Genomic DNA, 22,115 nt, shown 5'->3' on the forward strand with positions numbered 1-22,115 from the left:
CTGTGGAGAGCCTCACTGCCTCTTGGTGCTGGGAACTTCATGGTTACAGGAAAGCTGCCACAGGTCACCTACAACCCTTTTCTTCTCCAGACTCAAAATGCTGCATTCCCTCCATCCCTCTCAAACACCTTGTGCTCCTTCACTGGCCTTTGCTGTATGCAGTAGCTCAGCTGTACTTTACTCAGTGCTGAGGAAAAAGGAATAAATGCTATTCTCAGTCTGCTGGCTCCATTGCTGGTAACAGAAACAGTAAAATGTTAAATGTCCCTGCTGCCCAAGTCTCCCCTGACTCATGTTTGGCTTGCTCTAGTAGGACCCTGCCAGTCTGCTGCCCCCAGTTTAGGATCATCTGGGAATTTGAGGCTGCACAGGTCTCAGGCCAGACTCCTGAAGAATTCACACCCTCAGCCACTACCTTGAGAGCCTGGAAATCCTGGGCTTGTTGGGCTTTTTGGCCAAGCAGTGTAGTCTGACCTGGTCTAAGTTTACAGCTTGGGTACAGGAATGCTGTGGGAGACCATGCTGAGAGCCTTGCTGAGCTGGGGAGAGACAGCAGCCACTAGTCTTCCCTCATCTATGATTTGGTTATTTTACCTCAGGGAAATCACTTGATCCAGCATAATGTGCCCCTGATAAATCCATGTTGGCTATTTTCAGTCACCCTCCCATCCAAGTACCCAAAATGGCACATACCCTCTGGGCACTCTGCCTGGCCAGAGGCAAGGGCACATAAATTAACTCAGTCAGTGATTGTATTGTTGTAATGTGGTCCTGAAGTTGAAAACAGAGAGTTAGTCAAATCTAATCTTTTGGTTGTGGAAAAATTTAAAACCTGAGCTTTTTACCACTTTTTGTGAGAGAGTTACCTCAGTGTGCACTCTGTAAGCAGCAGTGTTTGCTGAGGAATCTCTTCAGACCACCTCTTATGTTTGTGTGCTTGAGTGTCTCGCTTTCTTACTTGGATTTAGAGATTAATTTAATCAAAAAGAAGTCAGGATACCTTGAGTAGCTTAAATAGCTGGTCTTTTCTATGCCAGCTGATTCTGAGTGGTTGCAGGTGACAAAGATTAAATAGGCAACTCAGCCAACTTGAAGGCTTTTAACAACCAGAGGATGATGAAATAATTACACAAACAATGGAGCTGGAGATCATTATTTTTCTACTGAGAGTGTGAAAGAGGATATTTTATAATTGTGAATGCAAACAGATGTCAAAATATGCCATTTAGAATCATGGAATTGTTTAGGTTGGAGGAGAGCTTTGGGATCATTGAGCTCAACCATTCCCTCAGCACTGCCAAGGCCCCACCAGCCTCTGTCCCCAAGTGGCACAGTTACACATCTTCTAAATCCCTCCAGGGCTGGGGACTCCACCACTGCCCTGGGCAGCCTGGCCCAATGCTTGACATTGCCTTGGGTGACAAAATTCTCCCTAATAGCTGATCCAGCAGTGTGGGGCCAAAAACTGAGCACAGATTTGAGATGTGACATCACCAGTGTCACATACAGGGGGGTCCTTGGCCAGCTGGGCCCACTGCTGGTGAGGGGTTGAAGGTGGCTCAGTGAGCTCTTCTGCCAGCTCCCTCAGTACCCCAACATCTCCTTGGTTTGTTCTTCACTCTCATTATGTGGTAAAAAGTCTTAATTGTGTTCTGTGTAAAAGAAAGACTGTGTAGTTGTTGACGAGTATTGCCAAAAAAATTTTGGGGATAATCTTTTACTTTCACCTCCTTTGAAGCTTTGTGTTTGTCAACACATCTGCTAATTTTGATCTAGAGTGTAAATGGTTTGGAGGGAGGTGGGGTGAATGAAGAGAGTATTTAATAATGTGTGGCAGTGTCAATGTTAATATTTCAGTTTAAAATGTTAATATTAAGATGATGTGCAGGGAAAGGCATAACAGAACCATTAATGATTTTTTTAAAAGCTCTCTGAAACCTTTTCAATTTAGATTAGTATTTAAATCTCCCTTTGGAGATTAAATGGCTTCAGTGGGTCTCACAGTCCATTTTCTGATTATAACATCTCCTTCTACCATGAAAGCCTTTAAATACAGCAACATCCTCTGAGTTTTTAGTCATGTAGCACTTTATACTGATTCTTCTATACATGTGTTGGGCAGCTGAAACTCTAGAAGAGTCTTTAACCAATTTTCAGGATTTCATATTCTTATTAGAGCAAAAAGTATTAACAATGTCTGAAATCCATCTTTCTTTCTAGGTGCCTGTGTTTTTAACAAATGCATCTTTCCACAGACAATATACCAGGAGATGAGGATTAGTGGTGAGGTATCTTCCCATTTTGCAAGAGAAGACAGAGATTATATAGAATAATGAAATTTTCCAACACTGTAATAGCATTCCTTTTATAAATTCTGTCTAACTTGTGACAGCCATTTACTTTAAAAGCTAAGGTAAATACTCCCTGTAAATTCAAATTGTCAGATAAACAGCAGCTTAACTGAGAAAAGCCTTTAGGAAAGCAAGTGGTCTTGTGAGTGATGATACACTGTGAAAAAAGGCATGAAAAGTTGGTAATAATTTTGAAAGTCATATTTTAGAATTTCTGCTCTAATGCTACATAAATATAATGTAAATATTTCTTACTTTGAAAAAGGTTTCAAATTTACTATTTTGTATCTCCACAGCATTTGTCAAGTAGACACAGTGTCCAGCAGAGCACATCACAGGTAAATACATCCATGTTTGAATTTTTTGTTGTCTTTAAGTTCTTGGTAATTTGGGAAGTTATGGTGGAGATTACTGGGTAAGTCCTTGCCCATAGAGCACTTCCTCGGAAGATTCTCAGGTATTTTAGTCACTAAGGTCCTTCTTTAAATTCAGTTTAGGTTTCCTGAGCTTGTAAGTGTTGTTCTTAAAAGATGCAATTGTGTGGTGAGATCAAAAGCCTCACTCTGCCCCTGTGACTTTGCTCTCTACCTTTCTGCTAACACGTGGCTTAGTGGCTTCTGTTCCACACATCCTTTCTGTGCTGGTATAATCCAGTCCTGGTCATGGAATCTGGCTTTGATCTTTACAGAGGTCTGTGCTTCCACAGGTACCTGTGAGGATTTCCTTGGATTTAATTTAAAGTCCAGAACAAAATTCCTTTTAAACCAGTACAAATCTGAATTATAAGTCTGGAAATTTGAAGATTTTTTTTTTTGTTAGACTGCACCTGTCTGTGCATTCAGAGGAGAGGGAACTTGGGATATTCATGCAACCTGTTTATTAAGATCAGCATGAATGGATGTAAAGGGTTGTAAAAACTGGAAGCATACATTTCCTTATACTCTTTTTTCCTTTGGCCACCTCAGCATTCACTGCTGTAAATAGATTTTGATATGTTGAGTCACAATGTAAACCTTTCTACTATTTGGCTTGATTGATTGCTCATGTTATCAACCCTTGTTAAGTTTTTTTATACCTGCAGGACAAATTAGCTGCTAAGCCTGGTTCTAAGTCATGGATTGTTTTTGAGTGGAAAATGCCCTTAGTATTGAATCCAAATGTTCCCCCAGCACTGCCAAGCCCACCTCTAAACTCCCCATGAGTGACACATCTACACATCTTTTAAATCCCTCCAAGGATGGTCACTCCACCACTTCCCTGGGCAGCCTGGTTCAGTCCTTGCCAACCCTTTCAGTGAGGAATTTTTCCCTGATATCCAATAAACCTCCCTGGTACAACTTGAGACCTGGTGCTTCCTTGAGAGAAGAGACCAACCCCACCTGGCTACAGCCTCCTCTCAGGGAGTTGCACAGGGCAGTAAGGTCCCTGCTGAGCCTCCTCTTCTCCAGGCTGAGCCCCCTCTGTTCCCTCAGCTGCTCCATCTGATTGTGCTCCAGACCCCTCCCCAGCTCTGTTCCCTTCTCTGGAGAGGCTCCATCACCTCACTTCTTCCTTGGAGTGAGAGGCCCAAACCCCAGGATTCAAGGTGTGGCCTCAGCAGTGCCCAGTGCAGGGAGACAGTCACTGTCCTTGTCCTACTGGCCGCATAAATGACCTTTATAAGTGAATTGCAACTGCTCAAAAAAAAAAATGTAATAAATGTTACTAAAAATGCTTTGAAATCCATCTGCTTTCAATGGAAATCATCAGGAGCTACCCCAGTACCAGTCTTATAATTAATTTTCAGTACCGGAATCAAGGCAAAATTCGAGAAATGGGATTGACTTGGTTTAGTTGATAAAATCAGATTTCCAATGCATAAAACATTTATTTTGCATCTACTTGGCTATCACAGTTTCATCAATCTATTCAAATAAGAAGTGTTAAAAATAGAGACAGAAAGCTCAATCTAGCACCTATCTCTGAGGCAGAATATACTTGAGATTAAACTTTTACTTAACAGCAAGAGGAGAGCAAGTTCTCAGATAAAATGGTCAGGTTGGTCAGGTGTCCTTTATTTAGAAGGATATATAGAAGTATATAGAATATATAGAAGTATATGGACTATCTAGAAGTATATAGAATAGCTAGAATATCTGTGTGTGCCAATGGTTCTCCCTGGTTTGGATCAGGTGGACACAATCCGTCAGCGGCATGGAGAAGCCTGTCGGATGCCAGTGCCTCATCACTTCTTCCTCAGCCTGAAAAGCTTCACCTACAACACCATTGGAGAGGACACAGATGTCTTTTTTTCTTTGTACGATGTCCGGGAAGGCAAACAGATCAGGTAGGAATTTATCAAACAGCTAAAAAGCTTCCTAGGAAAAGAGTTGTGAGCAGAGCAAAAATACATTGGAGATAAACATGTGGTGTGTTTTCTCTGGCCCAACTGGAAGGACAGAGCTGGTAAATCATGAATTGCTGGCCCTGCAATCCTTGCATGGGAATATCAGAGGTACTGGTCTTTGCATAGAAAATTTAGTGAAGCATTAAAGGCACAGAATGGGTGAATTTTTTAGTTTTCTGGCTTTGCCTCCAGACATTACTGAAGGTCTTGGTATCTTTCTTGTAGCTTCTCATTAGGGCTGTTGGTTAAGAAGCACAAATGATGACAGGGCCAGGCTGTGGGGCTGGTTTGAGAAGGGTTTGAGACTGCTGTGTGCCTCTAACTCTCCTCCACTCGTTGCTTTCCAGGCCTGTCACAAAATACCTTTTTCTCACCATTGCCTTGCTCAGCATAAACTCCTGACATTCACCCCTGTGTCTGTGCTTTCTGTTTATTGAACTGATCGGTGGCAGTGTTAGCAAACATGAGATGGGCTGGCTTTTTCTCTTACAAGTATGTGTTTTGAAAACATCAGAGTAGGTAGAAGAGCATTGCAGCATTTATTTTGTGTCTTGGAAGTTTAGCAAGTGCAGCTTGGTCAGATCTGAAGAATACCATGTTTGTGCAGTGCTCTGAGTTTTGGTAAAAGTGTGTCCTGACAGTCACTTGCTGCCATAGTCAAAACTCTCCTAGTTTTCAGCAATTAGATTTAGATTTGTTTCAAAGTTAGGGACAAGCCACAGTTCTTTCCTCTCAGTTTTGTGTCTCTTCAGAGTACATCCCAATAAAAATTGGGGGAATATTAAAAAGCTCTTATGGCTTGAGGGTATTTCCTGATATCCAACTTAAACCTTCCCTGACACAGCTCCAATCCTTCCCTGCTGTCCCAGGGCACAGAGAGCAGAGATTGGTACCCTCCCCTCCCCTGCCCCTCAGGAGGATGCTCAAGGCCCCACTGAGGTCTCCCTTCAGGCTGAACAAACCAAGGGCCCTCAGCTGCTCCTCATAAAACTTCCCTCAGACCCTTCTCATCTTTCCAGCCCTTTGGACACTCCAACTGATGTAGTTTAGGATGTGCCTATAATTCCTTGCTTGAGAGAATTACCAGAAAATTAGCAGGGAAAGGTGAAAAGGGAAAACCAAACCAAAAAAATATATCTAGCTAGTTCCTACTGCAAAGGAGTAAAATATTCAATAATTTAGATGAGAAAAGCTGCCAGGAGGAGGAAGGGACAGGCAGACAAGCTGCTGCCAGCAGAAATTGCTTTGAAAGGAGATGAATTGTCTTGGGCTGCAGTTTGTATGTAAACACTGAGTGGAGAACCTTAAAGGAAAGGGTTTTGCCAGTTTTTAAAAAATTAAAAAGGAAATAATAGTTATAAAGAGAAAAAGCACAAAGAGTGGTTCAGGCAAATTTAAACATATATACTAATGCTTTTTTTGTGCAAACAGTTATTATTACTTAGCTCTTTGCATTAAGCATCAGTGGTCTGCTGTGGTGAAAACAGCATAATTTTTACATTTTCTTACATCCCAAAGAGTGTTGGGGAAGAAATGTGTTATGAGGCTGAGCTCTGTTTTGGACAAGAAACCAGAAAACAGACAAATACATTGCTACAAATTTAGAATGATGTTTTTATATCTACTTTAAAACATTTTCTTTCCTCTCGGGAAATAGTACATTAAGGTAAAAAACCCAAGCAAGGTTTCTGCACACTGCACTCTAAATGAAAGGGACAAATTGACTTCTGAAATGGTTTGGAGGTTGATAAATTTCTTACCCAAGCAGCTCACACTGGAGGCTGAGTGGCTTCCAGCGTTACTGCCTTGGACATGTGCTGGATTAGAAACCTCCCTGAACCTGCTGGTGCCAAGAGTTATTTCCCAGGCAGGTTAAGTGAAGAATTGCTGAAAGTTCCAGTGTGAAAACACTGCATGCACCAGGTGTGGATTAGAAGATTGGAGCAGTAGCTGAAATACCATTTGAGATGGTTGCCAGGTTTTGAATACAAAAATACTCCTGTGTTTAATGGTTGTCAGCAAAGGAGGAGCAGACAAAGGATGACAGTGGGGAGCTATGGACAGCAGGAATAACAGCACTGCCTTCAGAGAGGTCAGACCTAGAGGTAAACACAAGGGAAAAGTTACTTCATTTTTAGTCTGACAGAAATAAAAAAAGTAATACTTGCAAGTAAATAGAACTTGAAGGCTCAGATAAAAAGGGATTAAAGTTTATTTGTCTGTTTTAAAGTATTTGGGATTTCTTTTCTTCTTGCATACAAAAGCCACTAGTCTAGCAACTTTGTGACTCATCTTTAATACCTCAGTTTGTTTGTTAAGTGGAAGTTACTGGAAGATGATGTGATAATTGATCCAGTTTGGATTATAGCCAATGATTATACCCCATTGTGAGACACACCATGGAATGAGTGATCATGGAATGATTGAGTTGAGAGTAACATCAAAAAGGCAGCAAAGAAAATGGTACTGTAAAGATGGTGAACTCAGTAAGGAAGGTGTCAATAAAGATCAGAGGTAAACTGATACGGAGCAAAGACATTTGAGAGTCTGCTTCTCAGTGATACTGATGAAGAGCATAAAAGCAAATTGTTTCAGTGTGAAGGAAAGATTGAATATATGGGAACAACAGAAAGTCTCATGTTCTGTGGTGAAATGGAGTTGGGATAAAAAAGGATAAATGAAATTGCACAAACAGGGATGGGAAGAGACAGAAATTTGTAGAAAAAATACAACTATCAAAGCACATCAAGGACAAAAAAAAATAATTCTATAATGCTTTACCAGCAAAAAAAACCTTTTTCTTCAAATCAAGAAATAAGTGAACAGATTAAAGGGGACATTAAGCCATGAGCAGATGTTTCCAAGATAGCAGGAGTATTTAATGGCTGTTTTACCTCAATCTCCCTAAGAAGGTTAGCTGCAATCTGATGACAAATGCAAAAAGTTGTGGAACAAATAAACTACTTGTTAGCACTAAGAAGCTAACAAAATGGTAAGCAAAAGTCAACATAGATTGGTCAAGCACAAATCACATCAGAGCTGACTAATTTTATTCTGTTATATGGGAATGCATCTCCTGCCTCAACAGAAGAGAAGTATAAAACTTAATAAAATAAAAAGATACAGGCTGGATAAAACTGCTCTAAAGGAGCTGGAAACTGGTAGACAAAAGGATGCAGAGTGTTATTTGTGCTAGGAAGTTGCAACCAATAAGAAATATATTTACATTTTTTTACATTTTAGCATGATTTCAATGGGTGAAAATAAATTCAGTAAAGCAGCAAGGTTCAGATACCTATATAATAACTCTTTTCTTCTCAGAAATGCATGGAAACTATGCATAACTTAGAAAAATTACACATTCAGAAGTATGATAGCAGGGTTTTTTCTGAAAATAAGTTAAGTCCACTAGCTGTTGTAGAATCCCAGAATGGTTTGGGTTGCAAGGGACCTTAAAATTGATCTCATTGCACCCCCTGCCAAGGGCAGGGACACCTCCCACTGTCCCAGGCTGCTCCAAGCCCCATCTAGCCTGGCCTTGGGCACTGCCAGGGATCCAGGGGCAGCCACAGCTGCTCTGGGTGACCTGAGCCAGGCCCACACCCACAGGGGAGAATTTATTCCTGATATCTCATCTAAACCCACTCTCAGTATGAAGCCATTCCCCTTTGTCCTCTCACTCCAACCCTTGTAAAGAGTCACTCTGCATCTGTCCTGTAGGGTCACTTCAAGTTCTGGAAGGGGAAATTTGTCTTTTCCAGGCTGAACAATCCCAGTTCTCTCACTATTTTGGGTATGGAAAATGATAAATAAATTTCTGTCTTATTTTTTCTTTATAAAGTTTATATTTAAACATATGACTGTTTTTCATTCTGCCTGCATCCTCAACCAGTTACCTTATTTTACACACCACTGGGATTTAAAATTTTCTTGTCATCTAGAAATACCCTTAATTATGGAGAGTGAATAGAACAAAAGAGAAACTCTGATGTGATTGAATTTGAAGATCTGGGGGCCTAAGCAGTAATTATGCATGGAAAATGGTGGTGTGCATATTTCTGCTGGTACCTCCTCCACCTGCCTCCTCATACTTACTGAGCTTTTGCCATTCCCTTTATAGCAGCAACCTCCTTGTGACTGAGGGTTTGGGAGATGTGCAGAGTGCCCATGGTGGTGCTGATGGGAGTCACTCAGCAAGTCCATGTGGGCATTTCTCATACAGAAAATGTTCAGACTTTGTTGAGAGACCAGGTGTTCTCTGCAGTTCTGTTTTAAATATCTGCCACATCTTTGGGGTGAGCCAGGATTGTCACCACTACAACACAGGCTGGGAATTTGATTGGGAAACATCTATTTCAGTATTCAAATTTAAAAGCAGTAGCCAAAATGAGAAAAAACATAAGGTTGCTCTTTAAAGCTCTTGCTAATAGGTGATACGGAAAGATGTTTTTTGTGGAAATGTTCTCAGTTTGTGGGTGGATGATGGGGAGAATGTGAGCAGTACAGTCTGTCCCAAGTCTTGTCTTCAGGATTTAGCACCATTGACAAAGCAGTTCTCTGGAGAGAAACATGGTTTGGAAACATAATTATGGACTGAAAAAATGCTCTGGGTCTACAGCAGGATAGTTGGATTCAGCTGCTCAAAAGTCATCTGACATAAAATCATCTGCCCCTATTTTTCAAGGCTGAGTCAAATGTTCAGTGGCAATGTTTGGCTGTTAGTACTGCTCTGCAGTGGGCTTTGGTGGTAGCTGCAGAGGTCATGGAGATAATGATTTCCCATTTGTAACTCATGTCTGGATCTTGGGACATTTTCCAGCCAAATTATTTTCTGTGATAAAAATCAGCAGACAAATGTGTAAATAGTTCAAGATACTAAAGGGATAAAAATATTAGAGAACATGGTTATCAATTTAAATGTGTCCTTGTAAATGAGTAAACTTCTGGGGCATGACCAAACTGGGCTTGGTTTAACCAGTGTGTGAGTGTTAGAAGCTTTCTCAATTGTTACTCACTTGTACATCCTGGTCCTGTACAAGTCACACACAGCACTTGAGAGGCCAGGGGAGGCTGTAAAAAGAAAATGTTTGTGCCAGTGTTTAAGTAGAGTAGAATGAAATGCACCACTTGGAAGCACTGGATTTAGAAATGATGCATTTGTAGGGGATTTGGTTTTCGCTCTTTCTGTAGTAGGAGTTTCTGAGACACCGTATTCCCAATTCAGACTCAGGATACAAATCTGTACCAAGCTGCTGAAGGTTACCTTGACAAATTTGACAAGAATCCCTCATCTCTGTTTGTATTTAATGATGGCCCTTAGCTCCATGGTTCTCATCATCATTTAGTCATGGTTTTTTTTTTACTTTTAAACTGTCAATAGGAATGTATATCAGCTGCTAAAAAATGCTAGCAGGAACAGTGTAGCTAAAATTACATTGTGCTTACACATGCCATCTTGAATAATTTTCCTGTAGCACTTGCTAATGCAGACAATTACCACTCTCAGGAGCTTCCATTTGAAACACTGAGCCAATTTGTGAAATGCAATGGCAAATTTCCCACAGGTCCTGTCCAAGAAGGGCTTTGGGTCCACTCAGAACTCTGATGTGCAGGATCAGCATTCTTAATGCAGGGACACCTGTACAGAGCAGCCCTGCCTGCCCAAAGCAGGGCTGTAGAACTTGTACATGTTCTAGACACCAGACTCTGTTGGGCAGAGGGAGGTTTGGCAGCTGGGAGTGGAGAAAACAGGGCAGGTGAAATAAAAAAGAGTAAGACTGGCATTAATAAGGTCAGAAAAAGGAAAGAAGGATCATTGAGTAGATAAATATGGTTGAAGTTGAATAGCTGAAAGAGAAATTGTTAATTAATGTGGAAGGATCCACAGTAAAAGCTGTGTCAAACCAGTCTGACTGCATTCTCTTCCAGGATGTGGGACTGACCTGAAGATCCTTTTTCTCTGTTGGTTCTCTCTCAAGTAATGGCTCTGGGAGTGCTGGGACAATGTGTGGGCATTTATCCCCAGTTAATTACTTTAAAATATTATCCTGTTTCTTTATTACCAGTTGCTATGTAAGGAAGTAGAAAATTGTGTTTTCATTTTAATTGTGAATATGAGCTAAATTTTCCTTTTGTTATGTTTTTAATAGCATAGCTATTTTAAAATAGAAAAGTTATCTCATTCGCTGTCAGTATAATGATTTGTCTGCTGGGAAAAAATAACTTTGTATCACTCAGAATTATTTCTTTAGTATTCCAAAAAGTTTCCCAGGGATTAACCTTACCAACAAATGAGGGTTTTTTTCTGCTTAGTCATGAAAAAAGCCCATCTTTCAATCTTTACCTGTCTTTTAACAATCTGATCTGTTAGGATAGCTAATCCTCCATAGCTCTTCCTGTACTTCAGTTTTGTGTGGCTTTAGTATTTCAAGGGAAGCATTTTTCTGAGTTTTGTGCAATAGATAATTCATAGCAAGAGTAATGGTATCTGCATGAGTTTTTCATCCTACTCAAGGTGAACTTCCCCAAAACCTCAGCAAACATTAAGGAATATTGCTACCCACAGCCATGGGCTCGTTCTGGTCGCTGCAGGGGCCATGGAAGATCTGTGTGCTGCACACACAGCTGGGATAAAGAGCCTTTCTGACAGAATATAGAACTTCTAAAAACACTGAAGACAAAACCTGTGGAATATTTTATAAGGTTTTTTGGTGGGTAGATTTTTAGAAAAGAACACAGGAGGGAGTGATGCATTTTCATTTTCCCTGTTGGTTACTGACTTTCATTCCCTGGATCTCTCTCTGGCATCTGCACTTGCTTGGTTTTTCTGTTTATCCTCTGTCTTGTTAATAGTGTAAAAGAAACTGCTGCTGTCTGAATTGGTATATGAAAGTTGCTGTAAGAGATGTAAGTGGTATTATTAAAAATGTTAATTCTTTTCTACAAAGTTACTATTTTCCCCCGTTCCTATGGCATTATTAATATGTAGCTATTCCAAAGCAGGAGCTTTTTCAAATATCCATCTTATTTTGTATCTCTCACCACCCCCATCCTCCTTTCCCCACAAGTGGGGGCTTTTTGGGTTGGGGGTCAAATATGGCATACAAATAGGCAGGGATATAGAGTTTTCTGCAGGGTTATTTTGATTTTTTAGTTGTTAACAGGAAGAAATCATTGAGTTGAATGAGAAATCAATGTAGGCATTGGAACTTTCCCTTTCCCAGGAGGAATGACAATGTGTCATAAACACACACAGCTGGAAGAAATTCTGCTCGCTTGAGGGGCAGCGGGGAAATCTGTGTTGTTTAAATGTGTGAGTGAGCCCTGAGAAAGCACTTCCAAGTAATTTTCTGTCTGTAGGAAGGACAGTGTATAGAATCCTCTCATTACACTTGAGCTCTTTCTGTGGCAGAATTCCCCCTCAAAAGGCAGTTCTGTGTTCCTGACAGAAATTGTCATGTGCAAAGCTCTTGTGGAGCAAGAATTAAATGTGACAGCTGCTGTATCAGACCTCAGAAGCATTAGCTTCTTCCAGGGTAGAGATGGTGATAAAATCCTTATTCTACAAAATACCTGTAATCCAAAATTAGAACTCTTCCCTGCAAAGCTTCCCTCACCTGCCAGCTGGCAGGGTCAGTCTGCCTTGCCTTCCATTAGTTAAAGTCACCATCCCTGGGGAATTGTACTAGATGACTAAAGTGTCTCTCTCTCTTTTCTTTTTCTTTTCTTTCTTTTTTTCTTTAATTGAAGTATTTTCTAATTGACAGAATTCCTTTCAGGAATAAAAATGTATATCTTTCACGATGGAAATAACAGAAAAATCCTCATGATGGTGTCAAATGTTCAAGTGTGGCAGAGTAATGAGAAGCCAAGAGAATGTAATTGGTGCTTAGCTCCCTTTCCCCTGCAAGCCTCAATAACACTTTAACATTTTGGTGGTTTTCCCTTGAATGTGGCAAGAGAAATGACAGGTAGTTATTTTCACTATTTTCTGTTTCCATGGAAACCCAGTGTTTGCAGTAACAGTCTTACTGTAAGCTCTGTAATCCTCCCCCAGGGCTTCTCGCCAATGTGGTAATTTAATAATTCATGAGCATTAAGCCTGAATTTGCTGGGAAGCAAACTGTGTTGCTTGGAGCCGTTTTCTCAGGGCCAGATTCATTTCCCTCACAGATTTGGTGTTCTTTTCTCTAAGATGTCTTTATAAAATGCACTCCATAAACCAAAGCAGTGTACTGTGCCTCAGTTGTTTGTGAAAGCGGGGTTATTGCAGAGCTGCTGGATAAGACAGCTCGGGAAAGAACTCTCCTGCCTCCCCCAACAAAAGAAAAGGGGAAAAACCAAACACACTCTGTGAGCACTTGCCTGAAAAGGAAGATTTTTAAATCATCTGTGAGTCACTGTTGAGACAGTGAGCAAACTGAAAGTTCAGCAGAGGTGATGCTGCTGTCTCCAGGGCTTGGCAGTGACCAGTAGCAGTGATGGATTGCTCAAACACTGCTGGGATCTGGGAGATGCTGTTGGTTTACACTGGAAGTGGGAATTGGGTTCTTCACAGACATGGCTGCATTCTGTACATACACTCTGGCTTCCTCTTGCACTCACACTGAGAGTGGAGGCTCATTCTGTGGAGCTCTGGGACATTTTGTTATTAGGTCAGTCTTACAGCAGCTGTAAGGACCTAGATTTTTTCCCAAGAGGATAAGCAAAAATTAGCAACTCTAAAAGATAATAATGATGAACAGAAAAGAAACTTGAAAAGCTTTTTCAGAGGATACTCCTACTGCTTAAATCATCTTTCAAAAGTAAAACTCTTTTTCACAATGAAAATGATTAAAATGTTGATATATGTGCATGCTTCCTTCATGAACATGAGACCATGCTCATGAAATAAAGTTTAGAAAGCATGAAGTGAGGTTTGTTTCCTTTTTAGAACATTTCCTACAGGGTGTTCTCAAAAACATCAGGCTGCAGTGCTGTCCTGATGTGACCATTTTCAATCACTGACAGTGGTAATATTCTCAGAGCTGACAAACTCTAGAGATTTGGACAAATTTCCAATTTGGCCAATAGAATGAAAATAAAAGTCTGTTTTTTTCTTGAGTGGAGCTGTGCAAGCAGATGTGGTTATCAGTTGCTGTATTGCAGGGTGCAGCACGCATGGAAAGCCAGGACAGCAGAGCCTGGTTTTTCCCCTCAGTCTCCAAACAGGATGGAGGGGAGCAGTAATTGCTTCCTGGAAAGCTGACTAATGCTGCTGCCCTGGGGCTGCTCTGCTGGGTCAGGGCACTTCCTCTTTAATACAGGAACAGCTTCCCAAGTTAAACCATGCAAATATTAGCTTGTCCAAACTGTAAGGTGTTGAGACTGCAGTTCAGTTTTCTCTCCCACCAAGCCCCAGGGAGCTCTTTCGTGGTGTTTCTCTCCTAACTTCATTAGTGATTTGAAACAAACTCCTTTTTTTGCAGCTCTAAGAAAACCCTTTGGTCCTATACCAGTAATTCCTAAAATAATTCCATTCAGCTGGTCAACATATTGTGCTGGAGCTTGTACACACAGGAGCAGGAAGGATGCAGTGTTCAATGGCACTGATGAGGTAAATGCCTGAAACATGGTGTGCACAGCAATACTGGGATATTTTGTAAGGAAATGTTGGTAAGGTTTAGTTGCCATAGAGTGACCAGCTCATCCCAAGCTCTCTCCTGGATGGCCTGAGTGGAGCTTGTTCCTGAGATTTATCTGGGACAAAGTGCAGTGTTTTTGCGGTAGCATCTTCAAATGTTTGTGGTACTCATATGCCAGCTCAAATGTTACTCTAGAATTTTTGTCAGGCATCTTAACATTCTTTAAAGAAGAGACTAGAGATTTTTTTGGGGAGGGTTGCAGGGGAGAAATTAAATAGTATCATGCTTATCATTTATTTTTTTAACTAATAGGACTAAAAGGAGATGAACTGCCCTGGCTAGGCAAATGTTTTTAGCTTATTTCTGTTAACTTCTGGCTTCTGTGGCAGCATTTTCAGGTTTTTATTCCTGAGTTAGTATTTTGCATGCAGGTAAGGTTTTACATGATACTAAAGTGTCAGAAAGAAACCTGAGGAGACACCAAGAGAAGATCAAAGTCTAAAATACAAGTTGTTATATAATCTTTTCTGCTACCATGTTACCCCTTTCTCTGAGCACTTGTATGTGTATCATGGACCAATACATATTTTTAAAATAACCTGGGTTCTTAGAAGGGGTTGGCCGCATGCTAAATTCTGAGAACCCAATTAAATACAGCTTTTGAGAAAGGACTGAGGTATTTTTAATAATATTGGGGGTTTTCAGTATTACTCCAGTTTTCTCTGGAAATGAGAAGCACTAAGGAAAATAAGAAAAATTAGGGAGCATTTGTTATCTTTTCCCTTTCAGTGGTGCATTTGAATGAAGAGGGTGAAGGGGGTTTTGTTTCTGGGAGAAATAGCTCCTGGACCGTTATTTAAGGCAAGGGAAGAGTATAAGATGTGAGATTTCTGCCTAAGGAGATTGAAACAATAATGTGCTGTTGTCCCTGCTTCAGAAAACCAATCTCCTATACTTTGTTAAAGAATTAATTTTTTTGATCCATGGTTTTTATCACCAGTCTCCAATTCAAACAGAAAATTGATCTGCAGCCTCTCTGCAGACCTCCACAGCTTTGGCATTATTCATCTATTAATGCTGTACCTAAATTCCCAAACTGATGCTCAGGCAGGATTTTTGCCTTGAAACACCCCCAGTAATGAAAGATGTCCATGAATGAACACAAGGGGCTCACCAGTCCAGCCCAAGCTCTTTGCCAGCCCTCTCCTTCTGTTGTCATCTTCACACATTGTGCAAAGAACATCACAAACCTCAACAACAAAAACTCCCTGTGGGCACAGTGCCACTCTGCTCACCCAACAGTAAATTTTGTCCCTGTGTGCCCCCTTTTTCATGCTGAAAATGTAGCATCCCAAACTATTGATGGCTTCCTTCCTTTCTGCAGAGTTCAGTATGGTCCTGCTTTTCAGTCACTTTGGGGAAGCCAAGAAGTGAGACACTACACTCCTTTCATTTTTCCTCCTTTTCAAGTGAATGAACAAGAAGCTGTTTGACTTTGCTTGTCAGAGCAGTGGTTCTTATATTTGAGGAGCTATAGCAATTACTAATCATGAGAGTGATTGTAAACCCTGGCTTAGTGCTGCACAAGAGGTGGTTTCACTATGACGTGAATTAGCACAGGAGGAGATGCTGCAATTAGAGTAATTGGAGCTTACTTACAGCATTTGGAGCAAGAGGAAGAAATGAGCTTTTGTTTCAGATTCTGCTTTTGATGAGGCATGTCTTGGGTCTGAGCACAGCAGGGTAAAATGTTATTTTTTTTCTTTGTCTTGATGCATTTTTCTCCAATTTTATGCAAAAAAAAAAAGATTTTGGTGTATATTCAGAATAGCTGAAAACATTTATTGGGTTGTTGGTTTTGGTTGTGAGTGTTTTGTGGATTTTTTGGTTTTGGGCAGCAGTAGGATCAAGCAGTCAGATTGCATCTCAGTACCTCCCATACTTCATTTCCACCCCTCATCTGGCAGTTATAACTACTGGGTTTTTAATTAATTTCCACATGGAGTTTATTCAGATTTGATATTTCAGTCTTACTAAACTGGACTTAATGTTGCCTAGATTGTGTGTGTGCTCTTGTCCTTGTGCAGAAAATAAGCTTGAGGAAAAGACACAATAGAAACTCAACTTTTTACAAGGACATAGCTCTTCAAAGAAGAAATTAAGATACTGAATTCCCATTAAGTTTCTTGACCCTAAATGTGTGTATTTTTGTCTAAAACCAGACCTGCAATGATAGATGAAGGCAGTGGATTTTCGGGTCATTGGAAACAGGATTATTCCTCCAGATTTGCTTTGACATGGAAATAAATTTGCAGTTTTAAAATGGAAAGCAGCTGACTAACTAGTTCATAATGTGGGTCACCAGTGTAAAAAGCTTCCAGTCCTGTTCCAGGGACCATTTCAGGGATCCTGACACCATCAGCCCCAGTGAGACCTTAGTAGAATAATAACAGAATAGCAGAATAATAGTGAACTGTTCCTGATCAGCAGTAATATCAAAGATTAGAGGAATGCTGGAGATGAGAAACAAACCCACACATTTAGGAGAAGTGATGTGCAAGGAAAAGAGAGAACTGGAGCTGGTTTACTCCTTTGGGGTGGCCTCTTGGCACTGCTGCCCTGTCACTCTGCTCCTCTCCATGGATCTCCTTTGGGCAAATGCATCTTCCTGTTCCACAGTTCTCCAGTGCTGCAGTTGACTCAAAGTCCTTTTAATTATTTATTCACACAAGCTCAAGAGGACTCAAGAGAGGACAGAAATGTAAAGGTTATTGCTGCAGTGGTGCTTGAATAAGGGAGCAGGTGATCAATAGGCAGGTGAGAGAGGTGGAGGCAGCTTTATTCCTTCAAAAGCCCTTGAATAGGGAGACAGAAACCAGATTTTCTCCATGGCTTTAGCAAGGAAAAGATGAATTTCAAATTTTAAAATATTTCAACTTATTAATGAGGGCAACCTTTCAAAAGACCATCAAGTGAGTCTCCAGAATATCCCTCTTTGGGTGCTTTAAAAGCACATTAAGCTATACAGCTTTTGTTAATGAAAGAAATCTATACAGACAGCTCAGCTCAAAGACTTGGCCATCCCTTCCCTGCCATTGTCCAGGGGACAGTCTACACAGGATTTTGTGGCACACAGTATTGCATTCAGCTCCTGTATGAAAATGAAATGCTCATTAGAGCTGAAATAATAGTAAAAAAAACCTCTGTTTTGAAAGTTTGATATTACATCTTACTGAAAATTTAAAATACAACATGTAACATTGATTCATGTATTAGATAGATAGAGGTAGCTATGAAGATGTAATGCTGTTGTAATGTGACTGTCAGTGTAGTATTGTGAAGTTCTAGTATTGTCCTGCTCTCCAGATAACACATCACAAAATTCTTACTGAAAGAATGGATTTTACCATGTGCTTTAACAGCAGGGATGAGTGGCCTTGGAGCAAGCTGCCCAAGGAGGTAGTGTGGACATTGTGCTCTCATTTTCTTCAGGCCAGTGGTGGATAATATGCTGGCAAGTGTATCAAATGAAGGTTGCTGGAACTGATGCAATTGTACTGGATAGGATTGAAAGCATCTGTGATTATTGGAAGATTTAATGATGTGCCCTCTCTTTATTTCTGTGAAAATCTAGGAAGAAAACTGTGGTCAATACTTAGGGGGCTGTTGCACACTAGGGAAAAAATTGCTCATGAACTTACTTTTACACATAAATTCTCTGTCTCAAGAAGTAATATGAATGTCCATGTCTTACCATGCATTGTGAGGATTGTTCATTCTGCAGTCTGGCTAAATGTGCTGGTTTTATTCATCAAAGGACTGCTTAATTTGATTGGTAAGAGTTATATCAATTGAATCTTAATGTATTTGAGTTAGTGTCTTGCTTCTAGAAATACTCTCTGTTGAAGGAGATTACTTAATTGGTATTCTTGTAACTTTTAGTTTTGAGTGGATTTTAATGAACTCAGTTTTACCAAAGGCAGTGTATCCCTCAGCAAGTTTGCCTTAGCCTTTGCCTGGAGGAGCTGTAATGTGTACAGGTTCTGTGCTTCTTATGTTCACATTATTTTAATGTTATTGCATCATGAATATGCATCAACACAATGTTTTCATATGCAGACTACTTACTATTAGAAATCTGTGCTATTCCATGGAGTTTTGTATAGACCAGTGAATACTATTTTTTATACTTTGGAATTACAGCAACCACTGCATCTTTTTAATGTTAAACCCAAATCTACCTGTATTTTTCTGTTGAAGGATGTACAGGAGAAGCTCATTGTTTTTTTACCATTGTTTGTTTTTCAGTGAGAGGTTCATGGTGAGGTTGAACAAGAACGGAGGCCCCAGGAATCCAGAGAAGATCGATCGAATGTGTGCCCTTTTCACAGTACGTGTCTGTTCCCTTTCTCCTCCCCTCACAGGACTGGGGTTGGAGGTTTCCTGAGAGGAAGGAAGCTCAATTCTTCTTCTCCAATATAATCAGTAGAGCATAAATAGTTTCTAAGTTGTTTTACAGTTTTGACTAAATGTTAACATACAGAGTGAATGTACTTCTATATTATTTTTATGCCTAAGTGAATATTCTGAAGTACTTGCATTAGTTCCTGCAGATATTCCTGTGAAATTTTGAATATTTTCATTGGATGTGATGTGATCTTAGATAACAGAGCATAGGAAAAGGCTGTGGCCTGAACATAAAACAAGGCACTTTTTTTCTGAATGAAAATCAGACAAGTGTTATCCCTTGTCCTATCCCTGCATGCCCTTGTCAAAAATCCCTTCTGTGCCGGTCTTAAGTTGTGTTTAAAATTCCCTCAGAATCAAGTGTCAGACCATCATTTTATTTGCTACTTCTTCTCAGAAAGAATATGAAAATCTGGAGACACTGAAGCTTAACAGCTCCTCACAGAATAACTGTAAGGAATCTCAGATCCCAAGTGTGATAAACACCTTCCATCATGACTCACCTTTACTTAGTGCACATGCTGGAAGCTCTGTAGCAGAAATATTTTTACCTTCAGTGAAGAAGAAAGATGGCAGAGCTTTGGTTCTGGCAGTTACACTCTCTGAGGTCAGGCAGGGCTGGACACAGACCCAGGCATGGTCCCCAGCACTGTTCCCTTCTCTCCCTACAGAAGGCAGCAGAATTCCTTCTCTTAGGGAACAGAATAGATCCAGGTGTAAGAATGTTCAGTTCTGTCTCCATCTGGATCTAAGAGATGCAGTCCAAAAGTAGCACTGACCTGGATGCTGACATCGGTAGCAGTTCTGGTACCATCAGGGAAGTGCTGTCAGCTGATTAAACATCACAGGTGACAGTGTCACCCCAGAGATGGTGACTGAAACCCAGAGTCTGGCCCTGCTGACAGAAGGTGGGCAGTGGTTAAGGTTCAGCACTTGTCTGAGTCAGGTGAAAGGCTAGAGTCCAGCATTAGGAGCTACCCTCAGGAATATTCCCAAAAGGCAGCACAGACTTTTTATAAACTTTGGCACTTTCTGGCCTCTGAGGTTCATCAATTTGGAAAAGATTTTCAGCATCCAACTTCCCCACCCTCACCAATGCCACGAGACTTGGGGTCATGGAGCAAGTGTCCTGTTTCTCTCTATGTGGTGAACAGTGGGAAACAGTTTTGCTCTGGTGATCTACAAACCAGCCCTTACATCCTTAAAAAAATGATAAATTACAGCCAGGGCCATAACACAGTTCCAGGAGAGACTTGCTGCATATTCTGAGTAGGGCCAGTCTTGTCCAAGAGCAGCCAGCCCTGGGATTGCAGACATTTGCCAGTGCAGCCCCTGTCCTGACCAGAGACACCTCCTGAGTTCCCTTTCCTGTCTCTATGCAAAAATTCCAAAGCTGTGCAGTCTCAGCTCTCCAGGGTGCTCAGACTCCATCACTGCCTGCTGGAGGTGCTTAGACTCTCTCACTCACCTGCTATCAAATGTGTACTCTACATAACAAGAATTATAATGAATGTGTACTCTATGTAACAGGAATTATAACTGGAAAAATTATCTGTGGAAAACAATCTCACACTTCTAAAACAATATTTTTCATCAGTGTGTTCAAAGAACTTTCCAAAGTGTGTTGCTTTTCTGAATAACCATTTTATCTGCTGTGGTTCTATCATCATAATTTCTTAATTATGAAATGCTTCTAAGGTAAAATAGTTCTGTGATTTTCAGGTCGGCTCCCAAGCTTGAGTTCATCTTGACTTTCAATCTATTTATTTATTTCCTTGCCCTCCCTCACCACACCACAGTATTTTTTTAAAACTCTAATCTTTCCCCAAGGCAAGCAGCCCATATCTTAGATAATTCAAGGGATCCCTGTCTGTTTCTGCTATCTCTGTTACTTCAAAGGGTTCAGCTGTCTCCTTGTGTAAGATATCAAAATATCCCAGACTTTGGTTTTACATTGCTGTCATATCATAGCAAAGGTGAGAAATTGCTTGCTCTGGAGATCAAAGCTCACTCAAACAAACCTCAGCCTGTGCAGGTTAGAAACATTTCCTGGTCTGAATTAAGATGTAACTACACTGTATAAGATTTTTATTTTTGGTAAACACCTTTTGCTCTGTGGCCTGTGATGTTGGCAGCTGAATTAATTAACTAATTAGTGACAGACAGTCATCCTTGATTCCAGTGGTTTGGGGGTAGTTGTGATGGTGTTTGTGTTTTTAACACACAAGCAGATCTTTCTAGAAACCAGCATTCTAAAGAGCCAACCATTATTGTAGAGTAACTCTCTTCCATACCAATACAGGTGGGAAAATTTAGGGGTGATTTTCTGAAAAGGCATTCAGTTGGAATTAGAATGAAATTATGTTGTGTATCAGTCAGTATCATTTAGGAAGCTCAGAAGGATGCAGGAAACACCCACCCTGTGGGTGCAGTCCTGAGAATAACCAGTAAATGTAGTTTATCCTCTCCTGATCCTAGGAGATGTACATGGATTCTCTGCAGAGGAATTACTGAAAACTTCCTCACAGGGCTTGGGGCATTTGATTGCTTGGTCCATGTCATAGTAAGAATTTCCTGCCTTGTAAGAAGCCTGTGCTGTACAAACTGAAATGCAGGGCCATCTGGGCCCACATTTTTTGTCTTTTGCCTGTGATACTGTATATTTGTGAAATTGGAAAAGCAACTAAAGTGTGAACCCATCAATATGTTCATGCCCTGCCTTTTTCTGATGTTTTGACAGCTGCCCTTTGAAAAAACAGTTCTTTAAATTGCTGTTAATTAGAACTGGTAATCTGATGGTGTAATAAAATTCTCCCTGTCAAAGCACAGATATTTTCAGGAATCTATTGCTCTCTCGAGCATTAAGTATTGCCTTCAAGTTTTTTTGTTTTTTGAAATGTCTTGTCAGGCATTACTGAGATTAAAACTATGTCAAATCCCTTTCAGTGTGTAACTTCATGTCTCCAAGACATGCAAGATAAAGGCTACCATATGTTACCCTGGTATGTTGGGTGATGGAGAAAGCCTAGAAAGTGTTTTCCCTTCTTGGTGCAGCAGCAGAATCGAGCCTGAGGAGAAAATGCTAAGGATGGTTTATGTAGCTTTATTTTGGCTCTGGAGAGACAGATCTGCTGGTGAGCAGCATCCCAAACAGTGGCTCTGCAGCTCCCTGCATGTGCTGCCCTGGGAAATGCAGAGGTGCTTTTGGAGAGCAGGGAGGTACAGCCATGAATTTATTACCTTCCTGCTGTAATTTCACAATATAACACAATTGGGAAGGGATTGAAA

General features: G+C 40.6%; 1 protein-coding gene across 10 annotated transcripts in view; it reads left to right on the plus strand.

Annotated features, from left to right (window-relative positions):
- DOCK3 (dedicator of cytokinesis 3) overlaps nucleotides 1–22,115 on the plus strand; it is a 187,416-nt gene that overhangs the window by 75,495 nt on the left and 89,806 nt on the right. For all 10 annotated transcript variants that reach the window (XM_033071720.1, XM_033071726.1, XM_033071722.1 and 7 more), the window contains exons 8-10: nucleotides 2,648–2,689; nucleotides 4,523–4,677; nucleotides 18,669–18,750. In XM_033071720.1, the coding sequence (XP_032927611.1) occupies nucleotides 2,648–2,689; nucleotides 4,523–4,677; nucleotides 18,669–18,750 (279 nt within the window). The remainder of the gene's footprint in view (nucleotides 1–2,647; nucleotides 2,690–4,522; nucleotides 4,678–18,668; nucleotides 18,751–22,115) is intronic.

Source organism: Catharus ustulatus, chromosome 13 (genome assembly GCF_009819885.2).
Source record: "Catharus ustulatus isolate bCatUst1 chromosome 13, bCatUst1.pri.v2, whole genome shotgun sequence".
Taxonomy (NCBI): domain Eukaryota; kingdom Metazoa; phylum Chordata; class Aves; order Passeriformes; family Turdidae; genus Catharus; species Catharus ustulatus.